Genomic DNA, 18,591 nt, shown 5'->3' on the forward strand with positions numbered 1-18,591 from the left:
AACAAAAGGTAAAAGCTTCAAATCTCCTGCTCTGGTATTCAGACTGTTACTACCAACATTTTCAGACTCAACTTCAGTTTCTCTGCTTTTAATCAAAAGCCACACTTCCCGTTTCCCTCCAATCATCAGGAAAGCTCGTCACAAATAAAGCAGGATTGTTTTAAGCAGAACTATTCACATTTTTCATGAACAGGTGCAAATGAGACCAAAGAGCATTGCTGTTAAACAACTTACTAACCTACAAAGTTGATCTTGGGGGTGTTGACTTTTTTCCCCACTGAAGCAGCACTGGCAGCAGAAAGGCTGTTGGCTTGGGGGCTCTTAACACCTGCCACACCGCTGCTAACCAGGTTAATGGGCCTCAGGTAGGAGGAGCTGGAGGCAGGAGAGGAGGAGGTAGCCACACATGGAGAGCTGGTGGTACTGGAACTGCTGAAAGTAGCCAGTGTGGTCTTGCTTGGAGCAGCTGTCGTGGTGGATGATGTCTGAGTAACCATACTGGGCTCAGTGGATGGAATGGGCTTACCGAGTTTGGTGTGGAGTTTTACAACCTAGAAAAGAGAAACGAGTGCACAGACGCTTTCTGATTATTCTACATACAGCAGACACTAGAACAGATTCCTGTGTAGAGCCAGGTTTGCTTGAGCACTGACAATCATCGTGGACAGAAAGTATAGGCTGCCTCTTCAAATGACTGCTGTGTTTCATTCTTTGTTGTAACAATGCTAAATCTTACACCACTGCAAAGCCTGCTTCCTTCCCCTGAGTGGTGCTACGTTTGTTCATCTGTGGGTTTAGCAGCAGAGTGTGTGGGCTGTGAAAGACACAGTGGGAATGTGAATCATACCTTTTGGTGCTTGGCTCCACGAATATGGGCAGCATAGGCGTCAGCACCAGTACATGAAACATCACAAAGTTCACATCGGAGCTGGTTCTGAGCATTGCGGGCCAGTGCTCCTCCACCGCTACCACTGCTACTGCTGCTCTGAGAAACCTTCAATGCCGCTTCCTTCTTTTTGTGCTTCTGGCCTTCAAGGTGCTCCTTGTAAGTCTTATGCAGTCAGAATTGGAGGGACACACAGATTATTCATGAGACAAAACACTAATCAACATTCCCACAAGCGACTGCATAAATGTTTTATAAATGTTGCTCTTCGTCAACTGAAGTTGTAGATTTACAGAAACGTCCTTGATCATTCTTGTTATGGTTCACGGTTTTTTCCCTCCTCAGGACACATTACCATGTCAGTCCACCCAACTCTGATAAACTCCCCATCAAAGAATGGCTTTCTGTTTTTTGAGGGATTTGTAGAAAATCTCAAAGCTGGTCTTAACTGCTCCATCCCAGAAGCTTTGCTAGCAAACGTCTAATGTCTGAACCTGCTCTGCAACAGGCAGCTTCTTGTGTTTAGGCCGGTGATTCCTCAACACAGCAGTCTGCTCACTGCAAACTGAGCACATGGCTTTAACTCTGACTTCAGTACATAATACTTCCATGTCCACTAATAACCATAAAACAATTAAATATCTTATGATTGACTGTGAAAAGCATTGAACTTAACCCTGTGTGTTCATTAGTTATCAGTAAATTAACCCAAGCATCATATCCATACACACCATATTTAGCCTAACATTCATTGTCGTCAGTCTTTACTAAGTCGAATGGGAGGCGGAGCCTTCAGCTTACAGGCCCCTCTGCTGTCTGGATTCAGGACACATACACCATCTCTACTTTGGAGACAAATTTCTCTCCATAGCTTTGAGCCTAATCTTCAAAGGGTTGCAAACGTGTACGATGTGCTCCACAAGCGTAAAATAAAATTTACAAATGTGTGCAATGATTTGTGTGTAACTGTTGATGTCCCACACGTGTGCGGCCTCTAGCCTAATCCACACAAATACGAAGCAATCTGACCACACGTAAAACTATTTTACAAACGCGTACATCCAAACCTGAATAAATACTGATCGTTTACGCACAGTGTATTAAGTTCAGCTCCTGAATCTGATAATATTACCCTCCAAAACCCTTTCTTTGCACACAGATGTCTCAAACTACACGCAACTTCTCTCTCGCTCGCTCACAAAGCCTTCCATACGTGTGGACGAATCACCCGATAGGTCACGCCATACGGGTTTGTGGCAGGTTTAAAGCTTCGCACAGGTCCACTAATGTAGGCTGCTTTCAAGTCCCAGTGTAAACGTAGGACATCAGGGCTTCCACTGTATGCCTGCGTTTGTTTTTCTAAATGATCATCACAGCTAATAACCGCTTTACTAGAAACCATCGGTTTACCACACACAGACAGTGGCGCGAATGTTCGGGATTATTTGTTTGAACAGTAATGGTAGACCACCAAGACTTGGATGACCACTGACATGTTTGGGATCATTTATTATGCCGACATTAATAATAATAATGGATTGGATTTATATAGCGCTTTTCAAGGCACCCAAAGCGCTTTACAATGCCACTATTCATTCACTCTCACATTCACACACTGGTGGAGGCAGCTACAGGTGTAGCCACAGCTGCCCTGGGGCAGACTGACAGAAGCGAGGCTGCCATATCGCGCCATCGGTCGCTGTTATTAGAGAGTGCTAAGATTAACATTAAAGTGTTATTCCACCGTACCTGAATCAAATATCTGTTTATTTGAAATATATAACTTAACATACACTCACTCCAGTGGATGATACACAGTACGACCATGCTGTCCCCTCTGTCTGCAGCTGAGCACTGGCTGAATTTCCCCAGCATGTAAGAGCACATTATTTAACCCATGCATGAACCTTTAGAGGCTGGTGTATCGGCTCTGTGATGGATAAATCACCTCTTCTAGTTTTGAAAAAAATAAAAACAAACAAAGCTTTACACTGGGACCTGAAAGCAGCCTACCCGTGTGGATCTGTGAGAAGCTGCAGCATTAAATTAGTCTCAGACATCCCAGGGAAAGGCTCCTTCTCTCAGGAATATGAGGGGGGGTTGCTTCACTGGTGAAAGCACCACAAGGTATAAAATCTTAAGCCTGACTCTGCTAAAGGAAACAAGGCTGTAAATCTCTCTTCACGCAAGCCTGACCGGAGGGCGGGTTGCCATGGTAACAGGAGTGCTGCCTGCAGAAGGGTCATCTCCACAGAGGTGCAGAAGAAGAAACGTGAGCTGGTATCAGACTCAGTTTCTGTGAGTCACAATAAGAGTGTTCCCTGTGTGCGTGTGGTGCTCTGTGATCGTTTGGCTGTCCTGAGTGAGCAAACAGACACAGCAGCCGTTTTTAACTCACAGCTTTAACTGCTTAGCACATTTATGCACTTTCAGTTCAAAAATGAACCCAACAGCATGCGATGTGATCTGTGTCCACATGTATTTAAGGAGGTTTGACATCTGTGTGCACAGAAAGGTCTCTGCAAGGTAACATGATCAGATTCGTGAGGTGAACCTAATAAATTGTGCAGAAACAATCAGTACTTCAGATTTGCATTGATTTGTAAAACAGTTTTACATTTGGTCAACCTGCTTTATATTTGTGTGTGTGGATTGAAGTACGACTCCTCAAGTTACACACAAAACACTGCACACATTTGTGAGTCTTCGTTTATGCTTGTTGAGCACATCATATGCATCTGCAGCTCTTCCACAGTGTCTGTGGCTACGTCCACACTGGCCCGGATAGATTTGAAAACTACATTTTCGTCTGAAAAAGCTCCGCGTCCACACTAGCGTTTCAGTCCTGTTCACAGAGGTGTGCGTCCACATTGAAAAGACCGAAAACACTTATGTTCCAGTACTGCGCATGCGTGAAACAAGATTCCTGCTTCATTTCTGTCTGCCGTTTATTTACTTTCCGGCTCTTTGAAACGTTGTGGCAAAATGTCGAGGAAATGCACCAAGTTTTTTAAATGGACTCACAATGAGGTGGAGTTGTTGCTGCGAGTAACACAAAAGTACAAAGTTGTATAAGCCAGTGAGAATTAAAGAATTTGAAGAAAAGCTCTCTGGAGCATGTACAAACTGATATTAATCTTTAATTATTTTAAAAAATTATTTTAAAAAGCAACAAAGTTACCACTCACTGATGAGTTGATCAAAGAGTGTCTGGTAGCTGAAAAGGAACAAACTGCATGGCGCATCATTTACATTTGAATCCCACAGACCTCGTACAGGGCACACAGACAAGCTGATGAGCTGCATGGCATATATGTATTATCTTTGCATGGTTGAAAGACTTGCTGGCCAACATTAGGCACTCCATAGAAAACAAGTGGAGATATCACAAGACATTTTACATTTAAACATGACTGTTAGATATCCATGCACTCAGCGGTGAACTCACCTGTGGGCCAGCACAGCTGATCTTACACACATCACAATAGTGTATCTGAGGAGGTTTGGGGGGCTGTTTGGGCCTCAGCTGTTTACTCTGAAAGGGGGGCTTCTTAGTAAAGGTGTTGCCTGTCCATGCTGCAGTTGCAGCTACAGCTGCCACTGCCTGCTTCTGCTGCTGTTGCTGCTGGTAGTAACTGGAGGCTGCTGAGTAAACTGCAGCTTCATAGCCAGAGTATGAGGTTCCTGAAAAACATCCAAACCTACTTACTGCTGCTCTGTTTGTCAACTTCTCAAAAGGTTCTCAGAAAAAAAACATTTATTTACACAATGAGACCATATTCAACATTTCTAGTCAACATGTCACAGAATCAGACGAAAGGTCTCAAAGCTATGCTAACAGAGCTAAGGCGCTGTAGCTGTCCTCTGAGGTAAACACAGCATGACTAGCATCAAAAAAATGTTAGACATATTGTTTACCATTGTTATTGCCGCTCTCATACAGCTAAAAACAAACACATAGTCATTTGTTATCCAGAACACAACTGATCGGCTGCATTACGATTCACCTTCATGTTACTCACGAACTACAGTAAAAAAGTTGTTCCTGGAGCAGTGCTTTTGTGATAACGTCTCACAGCTTACCAGAGTATGTAACAGCATTAGTGCTGTATGTTGGGCTTTGGGAGTAAGACGGGACAACAGAGGCTGCAGCAGCCACGGGCTGAACAGTAGATGTCACTGGGTAGATGGAGAACGTTGAAGAGGCTGGACTAGGAGCAGCTGGCTTTATCACAGTCACCTGTCGAGTCTGCTGGCTCTGGGTGTATGATGTCACCCCCTGGCTGTAGACCGGTTTGGGGGCTAGAAAACACAGAAAAGGATACAAAATTTCAAAGTTCTGCTTGGTCACGTTGTGCTGTACTGCCACAAACGATATTTTGATAGTCGACTAGTCACAGATTATTTTTGCGATTAGTCGAGTAATCAGATCATCATCCATTGGACGTAAAACGTTCAGCTTATCGCACCAGCATCTGCTCTTATATAACTATCATTAGCTTACAGCTTTAAGTGTTTCAGGTCTGTGCTAACTAAAAATAAAGACAAGATGATAGTTTATTAAATTTTAATGACATTTGCAGATTGTTTCAGTGAAGTTTAATAAACTCCTTGCTATCTAAAATATAACAGGACATCGGAGTAAATTCTCGAGCATCTCACACTTCTGATAATCAGCTGTCTGCTTGAAGTTTATTCAGCTGTGTAAAAACTATAACTTTAATCTCAGCCAAACCGATTTACTCAGGAACAAATAAAACACTGAAAAAAGCCAAACAATAACATTTCAAGTTATCTGAGTGACTTATATATCATGTTTAACCTGAGTAGCGAAAGACGGCGGTGGGTTTGTTATTCTTACTCCGAATCTGAATAAGTACGCGGGACCACTGTGTGCGGTAAGACCAACTCTTTACTCACTGTATTACCATCTCCCGGCATAATTACACAATCAAACAATGAACACATACTGCCCATACAACAAATGTACCAGAGACAATTATGAATACACCACAGTGGGTTTGAAAACGATTTGCCGGGAGTCTAGTGAGCCTTGCCCCCGGCTAGCTATCGAGCTGGTGGGTAACAGACGTCTCCGAAAACGTCGGAGCGCTTTTTTTTTTTAATTTTTTTTTTTATTCTTTATTTCTAAAATATTACTTCACGATGGTGATTACAGGCATTAATCAACAAAATTTACAAGGGAAAAACAAAGCAAAACGAAAGAGGGGAAAAAAAAAAAAAAAAGAGTAAAAAAAGAAAAAACAGTCGGGAGTGACCAGTTAGCTAGGTTGGTGGTTTCAAGCTTTGAAAAGAAGATTCGGTTTATGGGTATTGGCATATAGGACCCACTTATCCCAACACAAATGGAACCAACCCACCCCGTCATTGACATGAGCTGTTACTTCCTCCATCCTATAAATCTCTAGCGTAATTTCCCACCATAATGACAAGGTCGGTATATCTTGCGAGGACCATTTCTTAGTTATACTTTTCTTACTTGCAACAAGTAAAGCTCTTAACAGACATGTATCATTTTTAGACCAGTTCCGCGGTATACAACCAAAAAAAGATTGTCTTCATGTCCAAAGAGAATGTACAGTCAAAAATGCCTTGTAATGTACCATGAATGTCTTTCCAGTAAGTCCGTAGCACAGGACAGTCCCACATAATATGGGTGTGATGTGCTCGTTGGTGTCCACAGTTTCTCCAACACACAGGAGGATTCCCATCATAATGAGCCTTTTGACACGGAGAAATAAAGAACCTTATCAAAGACTTCCATCCGAATTCCCTCCAGCTGTTGGAGGAAGTACTCCTCCATTGCCGTTCCCATATCTGAGTCCATTCATCCCTTGAAATACACATCCCTCCCTCCTTTTCCCATAACATCTTCACATAATCAGTTGAGTGGGGAAGCTTATTTATAAGAAAATTATACCAAAAGGAAATGAGCCTTGTATCGACATCCCCACTGTACGCCTGTCTAAACAAAGTTACCAGTTCCACATTAGTGTTTGACATCACACCGATTGTTGTCTTTATATAATGTCTTATTTGCAGGTATCGATAAAAATCCTGTTTTTCTAGATTGTATTTCTGTTTCAGTGTGTCAAAACTAATAAAGTTCCCATCCTTAATCAGACTATCGAATGTAGATAACCCTTTAGCAGACCAACTTTTAAAACGTGAGTCCAGTTTATTCGGGACAAAGTCAGAGTCATATGCATACCATTTAAATAAAGCCAAATCCTGTTCCAGTTTAAATTCTTTCACGACTTTTCTCCATATATTAAGTGTGCACGACACCCAGGGGTTGCAAACCTTGTCAATACATTTTCGAATGTTCGAATCCATCAAGACAGCTTGTATTGGAGAGGAAAACATGTTCTCCTCAATAGTCTTCCAGTGTGCTTGGTAGCTTGTATCACACCAATTGACCACAGTCACAAACCAAGAACATATGTAACTGCACAAACGTGTAACATAACTGATGCCTAGTTCTGAGTTTTATGTAATAAATAATGCAAAAGTATTGGGCTGTTCACATGAGCAGCCCGAAAATAATTTTTTAGTGACGGCAACCCCCATCCTCCCGCCTTCTTATGTAGTTGTAAAGTTTTAAAACAAACCCTCAGCCGCTTCCCCCCCATATAAACCGCGATATTATTTTATCCCATTCATTGAAACGGCATAAATATAATATTCTTGGCAAAATATTCATTTTAATAGATTCAATTCGTGAGTGTAGAGAAAGAGAGGGGATCATGTTCCATCGTCTAATATCACCCACTATTCTCCTTTGTAGGGAACCAAAATTCTCCTCAAATAGTTTAGTTAAATCCTTGGGAATAACAACTCCTAAATATTTTAATGATTGTGCTTGCCAACTCATTGGATATTGAACAACCAAGTGAGCAGGAGGGCTATAGTTATAACTGAGAATTTGAGTATTAGACATATTAATTTTATAGCCAGAGAGTTTCCCAAATTTTTGGCATAAATTCATCAACAAAGGCAGGGAGGGAGGGGCAGCACGGTGGCACGGTGGTTAGCACTGTTGCCGCACAGCAAGAAGGTCCTGAGTTCACTTCCTCCATCAGGCCGGGGTCTTTCTGTGTGGAGTTTGCATGTTCTCCCCGTGTTTGCGTGGGTTCTCTCCGGGTACTCCGGCTTCCTCCCACCGTCCAAAGACATGCAGCTTGTGGGGATAGGTTAATTGATTAATCCAAATTGTCACTAGGTGTGAATGTGAGTGTGAATGGTTGTCTGTCCCTGTGTGTTGGCCCTGCGACAGACTGGCGACCTGTCCAGGGTGTACCCCGCCTTTCGCCCTATGACAGCTGGGATAGGCTCTAGCGCCCCTGGAAAGGATAAGCGGAAGCGAATGGATGGATGGAGGCAGGGAGTTAGTGGGCTGATCTAGGTATATCAATATGTCATCCGCATAGCAAGCAAGCTTGTGTTCCTGTCCCGCAATGGTAATCCCCTTAATATCTTTATTTTGTCTAATTGATTGTGCCAAAGGTTCTAAATACAAAGCAAACAGAAGTGGGGACCAAGCACAGCCTTGTTTATTTCCTCTCTGCAGAACAAAGCTATTTGAGAGACCCATTAACTTTAATTCTTGCGGTGGGGTTAGTATATAATGCCCTCACCGTATCAACAATTCCCTTATGTAAGCCGAATTTATCCAAGACTTTGTATAGAAAGTCCCAATTTACGGAGTCGAAGGCTTTTTCTGCATCAATACTCATAAGCATGGCTGTACTCTTAGATGTCTGTATCTGATGTATTACATGAAGAGTTCTACGTATATTATCCTGGGTCTGTCGTCGTCTTATGAACCCCGTTTGGTCATTACTAATCAGGTCGGGTAAAAATTCTTCCATTCTCCTGGCCATTATCGAAGTAAACAGTCTATAATCTATGTTAAGGACAGAAATGGGTCTATATGAGCCACACTCCATTTTGTCTTTCCCTTCACGTCGGAGCGCTTTTGAAAGTATGTGGTGTCTTGATAAACTGAGCAGATATTTGAGGTTTACACAGCTACATTCTCGCCTGAAAATATGTTAAACGTTTATTTTGTGACCCAGAAAGAATAATAAGAGTAATATTAAAACTAATTAGCTGCCGCCATTGTTGGAAACTGAGCAGGGCCGCGCTATGAATTCTGGGATAGGTTGGGCCACGAAGTATGCACCCGACCCATCCTTCAAACCTGGGGAAATAAAGGACGCATTTGTGGGCCGCATTATTTGGAGTCTTGGAATTTGGACAGTCTTCCTCGTGTCGCTGTAACGTAATCGGCCTACAAATGCGGGCACAGGAGGATGCGGTTCCTGAATTTGGACACAGCTACGATAACGGACACTGCTGCTTCTTCTTCTTCTTCTTCTTCTTCTTCTTCGGGGTTTAACGGCAGCTGGCATCCTTGTACATGCAGTGCTGCCATCTTCTGTTTCAGTCCGTTATTACACTCTTAAATCCTACTACTTATTCCTGCGTCTTTTGGGATCTTACAAAGCTTCAAACGACGCGCTGACTATTAAAATAGTCGCCGCGACGTAATCGTGACTAGTCGACTAACCCTGCTTCTGAGCCACATAGTTAGCCTCCAATTTATAATATGTTTCAATATATGGGGCAGGGATAGCTCAGTAGGTAGAGTGGTTGCCCCATGATTGGAAGGTCTGGGTTTCGAATCCACTGAACGGCTACCCAGAGGTTCCCCTGAGCAAGATACCGTCCCTACACACTGCTCCCCATGCGCTTGATTAGTGGCTGCCCACTGCTTCACTGAGTTAATGGGTTAAATGCAGAGAGCGTAATTTCCCCACGGGGATCAATTAGCTATACATTATTATTAAATGAAGGAAAAAAAAAAAAGTTCACAAATAGCAGAACAGAGTATTTCGTGGTGGGGTTAGGCATTAATAGCAGCAGTTATTTCACATTCCCTGCTGTTGTACATCGTAGAGTGACAGCAGCTGAAAGCATGTCTTTCACGCATTGTGGCTGCAGCAGCCCGTCACTGAAGGAGCTGCTTAAGGCCGTCAGGCTGAGATGCATGGGGTGGCCACCGTTCTCCTGTCACCAACTACCTCACTGGGTCAACAGGTCGTCCAAGAACAGCGCTGGCCTTCTTGATCAGTGTGTTCAGTTTATTCCTCTCCCAGCAGAGATACGGCTGACCAACACAAACACAGTCATAGGAGCTCCCACTGCACTCCATAGGAGCAGAGGCTCCATTGCAGATACAACCTGCTGTGTCTTTACCCGTAGTGTATCATTAGTCCAGCCTACTGGTCGGACGAGTCAGAGATCATGGCTGTCAGGGGAACATCTACAGGCTGCTTAAGCCCCAGAATGCTGCCTTCAGCACTGGTAACACAACCAGTGTGAGAGCAGCAAAGGGTGTCATCACCGTGTGTTCCTTCTACTGTGGTGCCATTCAAAGCATCTTAACAAACTGGTGGAAACTCCCCCGCCTCCAGATCAGGAACCACGCTGTGTTTAGTAAAGATAGCTCTCCCACCAACACACAAAGCAGTCAGCATTACAGTGGCCTCCACCCATCCCTCACACAGCTTCCCTCAGGGACAAGATGAAACACCACCCTGTGCCTCCTCCACCCGACTAAGAACCAGCAACAGTTCCAGGCTAACTCACTCCCACACAAACACAAAGCAACCACGCCACACTGCATTGCTCCTGTGATTTCTATATATCCAGTCTTACACCTTTTCTTTATTAGCACTGTAAAGGACACACTCCAATAAATTACATTTACACTGTAACCATTCTTGTATAATTAATATTTGACCAATTAATACCAATTTTTTAGTTCTCCAACAGGCCTGTTATTCACAGCTCACATCTTTGCTTCCCACACAGTGACAATATATCAGCACAGTCCCATATGTAAGGCAGTAATAACAATAAATCTGACGTTGACTTCCCTCCCTGGGTAGGACACTTGACACTGTGATGTCGTTTCTGGTTAAGGAGTGGGTTAATAGAAGGAATACAACAGTTGTAGCCTCTTTCCTGGACACATCGGTGGGTGGGTGCAGTCAACGCACAAGGCTGACAGACACTGAATTTGCAGTGTACTGTGTGGTAACCAGTCAACTTACAATTCATTCTCTGGTGACAGTGTGACCTTCATGGCAGGCCTTGCATAGACAAACCACATTCTGCATGGCTTCATTGTAAAGAGTCAGCACTCTAAGGTGTGTAGTCTAGTCCCATCACTCACTGTAAACATTTGGCTCATTAGGAAATTCATTATAATTTAAAATTATGTTAGTGTATTTGGGGGAATTTTTAACCATTCTTCCAGAAGTGCATTTGTGAGATCACACACACTGTTAGATGCCAAGGCCTGGCTCACACTCCAATTTATCCCAAAGTTGTTCTGTTGGGTTGAGGTCAGGACTCAGACCAGTCAAGCTCGTCCATGTTTTATGGACTTTGCCTCGGGCACTGGTTCACAGTTCACAGAAGATCAAGTAGGGACAAAGTTTCTTGGTAGTAAAATAAGCAAGTAATCAAAATGATTACAAATCAATGCATTTGGTAGTAATGGGGTAGAAAAATGTGTATTTGAGTGTACCTGTCTGGTAGTAGGTATCTGCCACACTGGGTTGTGGCTGTGCAGCAGCAACAGCCGCTGTTGCAGTGGGTTGTTGGTAATACTGCTTACTGTCGTAAGCTACAGCTGGAGCCGTCGACCGGACGTAGGAGTAGGAATCCTGCAAAATGATCAGAGTCTCAGACATCGTTGTTCATGCCACTGTTTCAGTCTATATTTCAATGCACGTCTGAGAAAAGAATCAACTCCAAACTTCTACTGGAGGTCTACTGTGTTTCTTATCATAATACTTTACTAACAAATACTGAACCACAACTTTAAGTCTCACATCAATGATAAAACTGTCTGCTCTTAAACAGGACATGAAACATCAACTAAGTGTCATTTACACCATGGACAGGTCATCAGCCTTTCACAGCTGAGGGGTAAAAAGCAGTCTACAAGTGTTGGTTTTCCTATTAGCCCCTAGTTGCAGCAGAGTTTTATGTTTAAAAGCAACAAGGGGCAGATTGGCCACCTTCACTCTGTCTTTGGTTCTTCGTCATTGGCAGCTGCTCTGAAGTGGGAGGTTCCAGCAGTTCGCCGTAACACAGAGCTGTGTGGAGGTGTTTCATTCAGGTGCACGAGTGGTTTACTGGACTACATCCAATGAAGACTTCTTTTATTTTTCCCAAATATTTTCCAGATATGTGACCAAGAACCACATGACATCCATTTGTCCTAAACACGGCAGTTATGCATGACAATGACTGTGATAGACTCAAGTGATTAAGGCCCAGTCACACAGGCCTGGAGACAGGGCTGCAGCCACCAGTCATGGGGGCAAAATAAGTACTCATGACAGCTTTCAAATGGTTGCTTGAGGTTCATGGCAGTGCCTGGGAAAATTAGTCCTGTAGCCCCTATCACACAGGCTAATCCCTGGGGATACCATACTGGACACAATACAGCCACCGGTTCCTAGGAACTGGTGGCTGTATTATGTTTTAGAATAAAATGGTCCTCTCAGAATTCACTCAATTCCACAGCGACGTCCCAACATAATTTCATTATGAAGATACCTAAAACTTTATAACATTTTAAAACTGAACAAGGCAATGTTGATACATTTGAATAAAGTAAGATATATACTCTTGCCTCAATGGCAAATTAACAAGATCTCTAAATGTTCACTAGATAATTGATAACAACGGCCCGTGATTTTAGCTGTAATGTTTGAAGACGTTACACAGTTAAAAGCTTGAGTTTGAGCTTTTTGATGTCAACATTGTATTTGGTTTTTAATCTCCTTCCACATACTTTTAAAATATTTCTGTATACGATACCCACACATCTTTGATCGCTATAAGCAGTAATTAATTATTAATAAACAGAAAATTACATTTTAACTTTGCATTATTCTTATAGACTACATTCACAGTAAGAGCAAAAACTGTGACAATAACCACAACACTTCATTTTGTTAAACTTTATTGTCATTACTATTAGATTTTGTACAGAACCGCAGAGGTTTAAGGTCCAGAAAGAACGAATGCAGCTCAAGTCCGGTTTCTGGAGCCCTACTGCTGAAAGAAGAAGAAATATTAATACAAACATGTCAAAGGTGGAAATCAGTCAATTTACCTTCTTCCCCCACCAATATATAGCATTTATTATTTCTTAGACAGCTTCTATATTTTACACATCCTCCTGATAGTACACTTAAACAGCGCCTCAATAAGGGTAGGTTTAAAACAAAAACAACCATTTCCTTATTCAAATTGATTTTAGCATGAATAATGTGATATCCATTCATTAACTGCTGAATCGATTTCCTCAGTGGTGCTAGGTTTGAATACATGCCGCCTACAGACAGCAGTGTAACATGACAGCTGTCTGTAGGCTGTTAAACTAAAAATAAATGTGCTGCCATGTGCTGTGAAGTAACTTAAACATGTCACACATGCCTGCTACACCAAATCTAAAACCATTTCTTGGCCCAGTCCGATCTGCCAACTATTGCTGACCAACTGGTGCCCATACTAGGTTTGAACACTTACTAGTCAAGCAAAGCGACTGGACTGTTTAAATTGTACAGTTTCATTAAATCTATCTATTCCATTTCAGATGCTAAGTAGTTGTCATCAGAAAAGGTTCAGGTACCTGCTGGTTGCTTCCAGGTCTCCACACTGCTGGTGCACAGGCAGAGGATTGCCACGTTCGACACAGTTCCCTCACAGGCAGAGTCAAGTACTGTGGTGAGGATATGTAGGAAGATCCCCAAGCTAAGGATCCACAGCAGCTTCCTGGCAGCAGACCCACTTGCTTGCCAACTAACCAATCATGTCCGGTAACTCAATCGAGTTTCTCCCGTCCTCATTTTGAAACGCCATCATTAAGCTTTTGAGAGTCATTGCATTTAATTTGACTGATTTAAAGCATTTATGGAGAGAATGTATTAACTTGTGTGTAATTCATTTAATTCCTGCTGATAGTGTCCAATTAGAAACTAGTTAATGGAATTCTGCAAATGCATTTATGGCACGTGAGCTCCCACAAATATAATGAAGGCAGCACATCTCTCCCCATATTCCTCATTCAAAGAGACTCCAAAGAATGTTCTGGAATCTGTGAGTCTACAGAAAAATGTTGTGGTACCTGGTAGTTCTGTGAGGTGACTGGTGGGGGTGGCGGAGGGACTTCAGGCTGCCGTTGAGGGTAGCCATAATCTGTGGCCGCGTGAGTCGGCTGGTATCCTCCGTAAGCGGCAGCAGTGGCAGCAGCTGCCACGGCAACAGGCGCAGGCCTAGCTACTGCAACTGTGGCTGCAGCAGGGGCGTAAGCTGCTGCCACAGTGTGTGCTGCCACTGGTGCTTGATGAACTGTGTAACTGGCCACTGTGGTTGGATGGGTGTATGCTACCCCGGCTGCTGGCTGCTGGCTGGGAGACACAAAGGGAAACATGAAGGTTATCTCGACAGTCTAACTGAGAAATGCCTTGGCACATGTTATAAGATCTTTTTCAGACTCCAGTGTCTCCAAAACTGTACAGCTTTCCCCAAACTGCCATGACAAATTGCATATTAATGATCAACAAACTGGTCTCACAGCCCACTGTTTCCCCAGTGGTGCCAGTTTCAGTCATTGTGCGAATGTCCTGTTTATAAGGCTGGACACCTGCAGTCAGCTGAGACTGTAGAAGTCAGCTGATGATGATGGAAGGTTTCTCCCACTGAAACGTCCAGATGAACAGATTCTGGGGATTTCTTACCTGGATGACTGAGGATGCATCAAGACTTTACAGCTGTACTAACTACCAAAGCATGTATGGAGATTCTTTTGACCCTGCTGAGATTATGCCACCATGATTACATTTAAAAATTGTCTTTTTTTAAAATCCTCCCACTAATGGGACTCAGGGGTCCCTTAAATTATCATCTGAATCGTGCAGTATAGACTACTGTTAATACATACCTTGAATTATTTGGCATATAAAGACTTTTTGTTGATTTATTTAAATGTGCATGACAATTATGGTGCAACTGCATGCTCTTCTGTACAGGTCAGCTGTAACACATATCAGGTTTACTTTGTGGACTAATTTGTAATAAAGCACTTCTCCTCCTGATAAATTCAATTGTATTTATATAACATCAAATCACAACAGCAGTTGTCTCAAGGTGCTTTGTGCTGTAAAGCAGGGGTGTCCAGCTCCAGGCCTCGAGGGCCGGTGTCCTGCAGGTTTTAGATGCGTCCTTAATCCAACACAGCTGATTTAAACGGCTAAATGACCTCCCCAACATGTCCTGAAGTTCTCCAGAGGCCTGGTAATGAACGAATCATGTGAGTCAGGTGTGTTGACCCAGGGTGAGATCTAAAACCTGCAGGACACCGGCCCTCCAGGCCGGGAGTTGGACACCCCTGCTGTAAGGTAAAGACCCTGCCATAATACAAAGAAGAACAGCCAACAGTCACATGTCCCCCTGTAAGCAAAACACAGCATTACAACTAATGAGTATCATCCTAAGTTGCTGCAATGAATCTCCGGGGAAATGAACTAGGCCGTCACATCATTATTTCACTTTGACTTTAAGATCGTCTTTAAATCCACCCCTCTGTAGGTTGATCCTCTTCATTTAAGTTCAGATGTTCTCAGGAATCTGAACATTCCTCAGATTTTTCCCAAAACCTCAGGAATGTTCTCAGCACCTTGCTGAAACTAGGCTGCGCAGACCTGAGGGAGTTCAGAAGGCAAAATTGGTCCAACCTGCAACATGCAAGCTGTGCCTAAAGATGAGTGTACTGTGTTACTCCATTTTATTAATGTGGAGTTAACAAAACAATCCTAAAACTAAATCCTGAAATATAGTGACTTGATGGTCATGATCATCCAGGACGGGTAAAGAGCAGAGCGTGCTGAGAGAGAAAGCCATCACAAGGACTAAAGGCGCCAACGCAGATCAATAAGACGTGATGAGAGTGAAAGGAAATGGAGACGGGGCCAACAAATAGGGTTACTGTATAAGTTTCCAAGAATCCTTTGTCATGTAAAAACATTGTTGATGTGGATTCAGCACACAAACCAGGATACTGACAGGATTCAGAGTCCAGTTTGATTTGAAACAAGACATTTTTAAGCACAGTGGTTAGCGCTGCTGCCCGAGTCAGCTGGGTCTGCGTTGGCATGCATCATCATTTGGAGTTTGTTCTGCCTGTGTGCTCGCTCCAGCTTCCAGCCACATAACACATGCTTCTTAGGTTAACCAACCATGGTTGGTGTTACTGAGTGTTTCCCTGTCTGTGTTAGAGTACTACACCTGTCACCTTATGACAACCAGGTGTTGGTTCAAGGTGAAAGGTGGTCTCTAACCTTCTTTCCACTGGTGCTTCAAATGCCTAAGTGATTTAAGTGTTTATACGGTGACACCAACACAATCTTTGTCATACTCAAGGAGAGCAACACAATCCAATCTGAGGACAATGTAAAACATCAGTGATATAGTTCATTTCGGGGCCTGAATATCTGTTTACCCCATATTACAACAGTCTCACTACTTCGCACACTTTAACGGGTTAGTTTGGATCCAAAGCTCCCACCTTTTTTTGTTCAGAAATAAAAAAATAAATTAGACAAACAGCTGACGTCATGTTGCTGACCATGGCTTCCACCACAGCAGCTGCTCTACCACCATTTCACCATAAATCTTGTGTACAAAATTAAAATGTCAAAGGTAGAATAATTATGCCCGAAGCCTACAATACAATGTAAAATCAAAGAAACCATTTACAGTCACGGGGACATTTTAGCAGTTTGGAAACTTTCAACTTTTCCAAAGTGCTGAAATTTCACGGGGACATTTGGAGAGTAAGCGGTGCTCCTTTGGTTTATGTTTGAAGAAAAGTAAAAGAAAAGTGCATGAACACTTGGCTAGAACAGGGCCGAGGCTGTTGGTATGCAACCCCCCCCCCCCCCCCCTTTTGTTAAAATAACAGATTAAATTCATACAAAACTAGCAGGTGGCTTGCTCGTGCTTCAGAGGCCTGACTTAGTGATTGAATGCATACCATTATGCTCGGGGTGAGCACTGAAACGGCACATTTAGGCCGTAAAGCTTTTTTAAAAAGGTTTTTGACTGCAGCTGAATTTGGACCGAGCCCTGTTCCCTTTGCTCTGACACCGACCGCATCCCAGCACACACACTCACCTGTGAGAGCAGGTGCTGCTCAGCAACAACATCATCATAGTAATAATTATTATAATAATCCTGCACTCTCCCATGAGATGCATGTTTTGGGATAACGAGTGTTCAGCCGTGCAGTGAAAGGCAGGTTATATTTTCCTACCAAATAACTATTTCAGTTGGTCCTTATAATAAAGTCTAATAATGTCACACATAAGGGGGCTGTCCCGTATTTGGATGTCCGACCCCCATGGAGGCTCCCATGTGTTCGGCCTCGGTCTGGAGTGGATCGGCAGTGCTTCACGTTTATTTCCGTAGTTTTCCGTCGGAACTGTGGAGAAGGTCCAACCGTAGCACCGGGAACAACAGCCCCCTCCCCCAATGCGAACAACGGGATCAGTGGGCAGTAGCAAGCCTTAATATTAATATGTACGTACAGCATATAAACAAGCCATCGTTCGACCACAGAAGCATTATGCAGCACACAGGAACCCAACCAGCCACGTATCCCGCATCCCCCTACCTGTACTGAGCGGCAGCGCCGTGGGTAAATCCAAAGTAATTGCCGGTAGCCATTTTGGCATCTTCACCAAGCCGGCCAGGCACTGCGGAGGACACACACAGGATAAGCTAACCGTTAGCAGCGGTCCAACAACTATTTATTCACGGTTTTATTGCCTTTCTTACGCCTGCAGACACATCAACATTTTTAAAGTTGTCCTTAATATAAATTCACATTTGGTCGATACTTACCATAGGTGAAGGATACTACTGGACATATGGGAATCATTGGTTTTGTATATTCTACCCACTCTCTGCAGCGCTACACCAAGCTATATATATTACATGTCGCACCCGGAAATGGCGTCATGACGCATGCGCAGAACGGTAAAACGTTAGCGTTGGGTGCGGTCCTACAGTGAGCAGAAACACACACATGCATTCAGTCTGCAGTAACATGTCTGAATAGCGTTGGGACAGGGCCGTGAGTCCCGCTGTGCGGTGTCTTTTAACAACAGTCCGTAAATGTGTGCATACTGAGGACAGCAGCTGCTCCCATTCTGGTCTCATATGAGACTGTAGCTGCTCAGCAGACCCCACTCGCGCTTTTTTACATTTCACTGAGCGGCAGATGTTTTCAGTCGATGAACGTCTGGACTGGCATTTATAATCGTACTTTTCTAATCTTACTGATCACTCATATTCACACCACACATCCATAAAGCACGCACTGTCAAATATTACTCGTTTCAACATACAAACCTGATGTAGAGGACTGACTTAGAATTTTACGTAAAGTCAACAAATGGGTTCTGGGGACATTTTGTTTATCTTAAGTAATTCTTTAAGCCTTCCAACATCTATGTCAGCACTCCTGTAAGATTGATCTCAGATCTTACATTTAAATTTGTACATTAATTTAAATTTATTTTCAGTCATTTATG

General features: G+C 43.1%; 1 protein-coding gene and 1 long non-coding RNA gene across 3 annotated transcripts in view; both read right to left on the reverse strand.

Moving 5' to 3' along the window:
* Positions 1–18,056, reverse strand: part of zfr (zinc finger RNA binding protein) — a 44,009-nt gene extending 25,953 nt beyond the window's left edge. Inside the window, exons 1-8 of one of the 2 annotated variants that reach the window (XR_013912406.1) lie at positions 17,900–18,056; positions 17,670–17,751; positions 14,124–14,406; positions 11,508–11,646; positions 4,970–5,188; positions 4,335–4,570; positions 848–1,051; positions 239–551 (exon numbers count right to left, since the gene is read on the reverse strand). Coding sequence is in view for 1 of the 2 variants with exons in the window: in XM_026186177.2 (XP_026041962.2) it covers positions 239–551; positions 848–1,051; positions 4,335–4,570; positions 4,970–5,188; positions 11,508–11,646; positions 14,124–14,406; positions 17,670–17,751; positions 17,900–17,936 (1,513 nt within the window). In the remaining variant the exon portion in view is untranslated. The remainder of the gene's footprint in view (positions 1–238; positions 552–847; positions 1,052–4,334; positions 4,571–4,969; positions 5,189–11,507; positions 11,647–14,123; positions 14,407–17,669; positions 17,752–17,899) is intronic. The other variant, XM_026186177.2, reaches the window with a different exon arrangement.
* Positions 12,940–13,767, reverse strand: LOC113032976 (uncharacterized). Its single transcript, XR_013912407.1, has 2 exons — positions 13,629–13,767; positions 12,940–13,048 (listed from the first exon to the last, which is right to left on the reverse strand). It is a non-coding gene; the product is annotated as an uncharacterized LOC113032976 (long non-coding RNA).
* Positions 18,057–18,591: the final 535 nt, after the last annotated feature.

The sequence above is a fragment of the Astatotilapia calliptera genome, chromosome 12 (genome assembly GCF_964374335.1).
Source record: "Astatotilapia calliptera chromosome 12, fAstCal68.1, whole genome shotgun sequence".
Lineage (NCBI taxonomy): Eukaryota > Metazoa > Chordata > Actinopteri > Cichliformes > Cichlidae > Astatotilapia > Astatotilapia calliptera.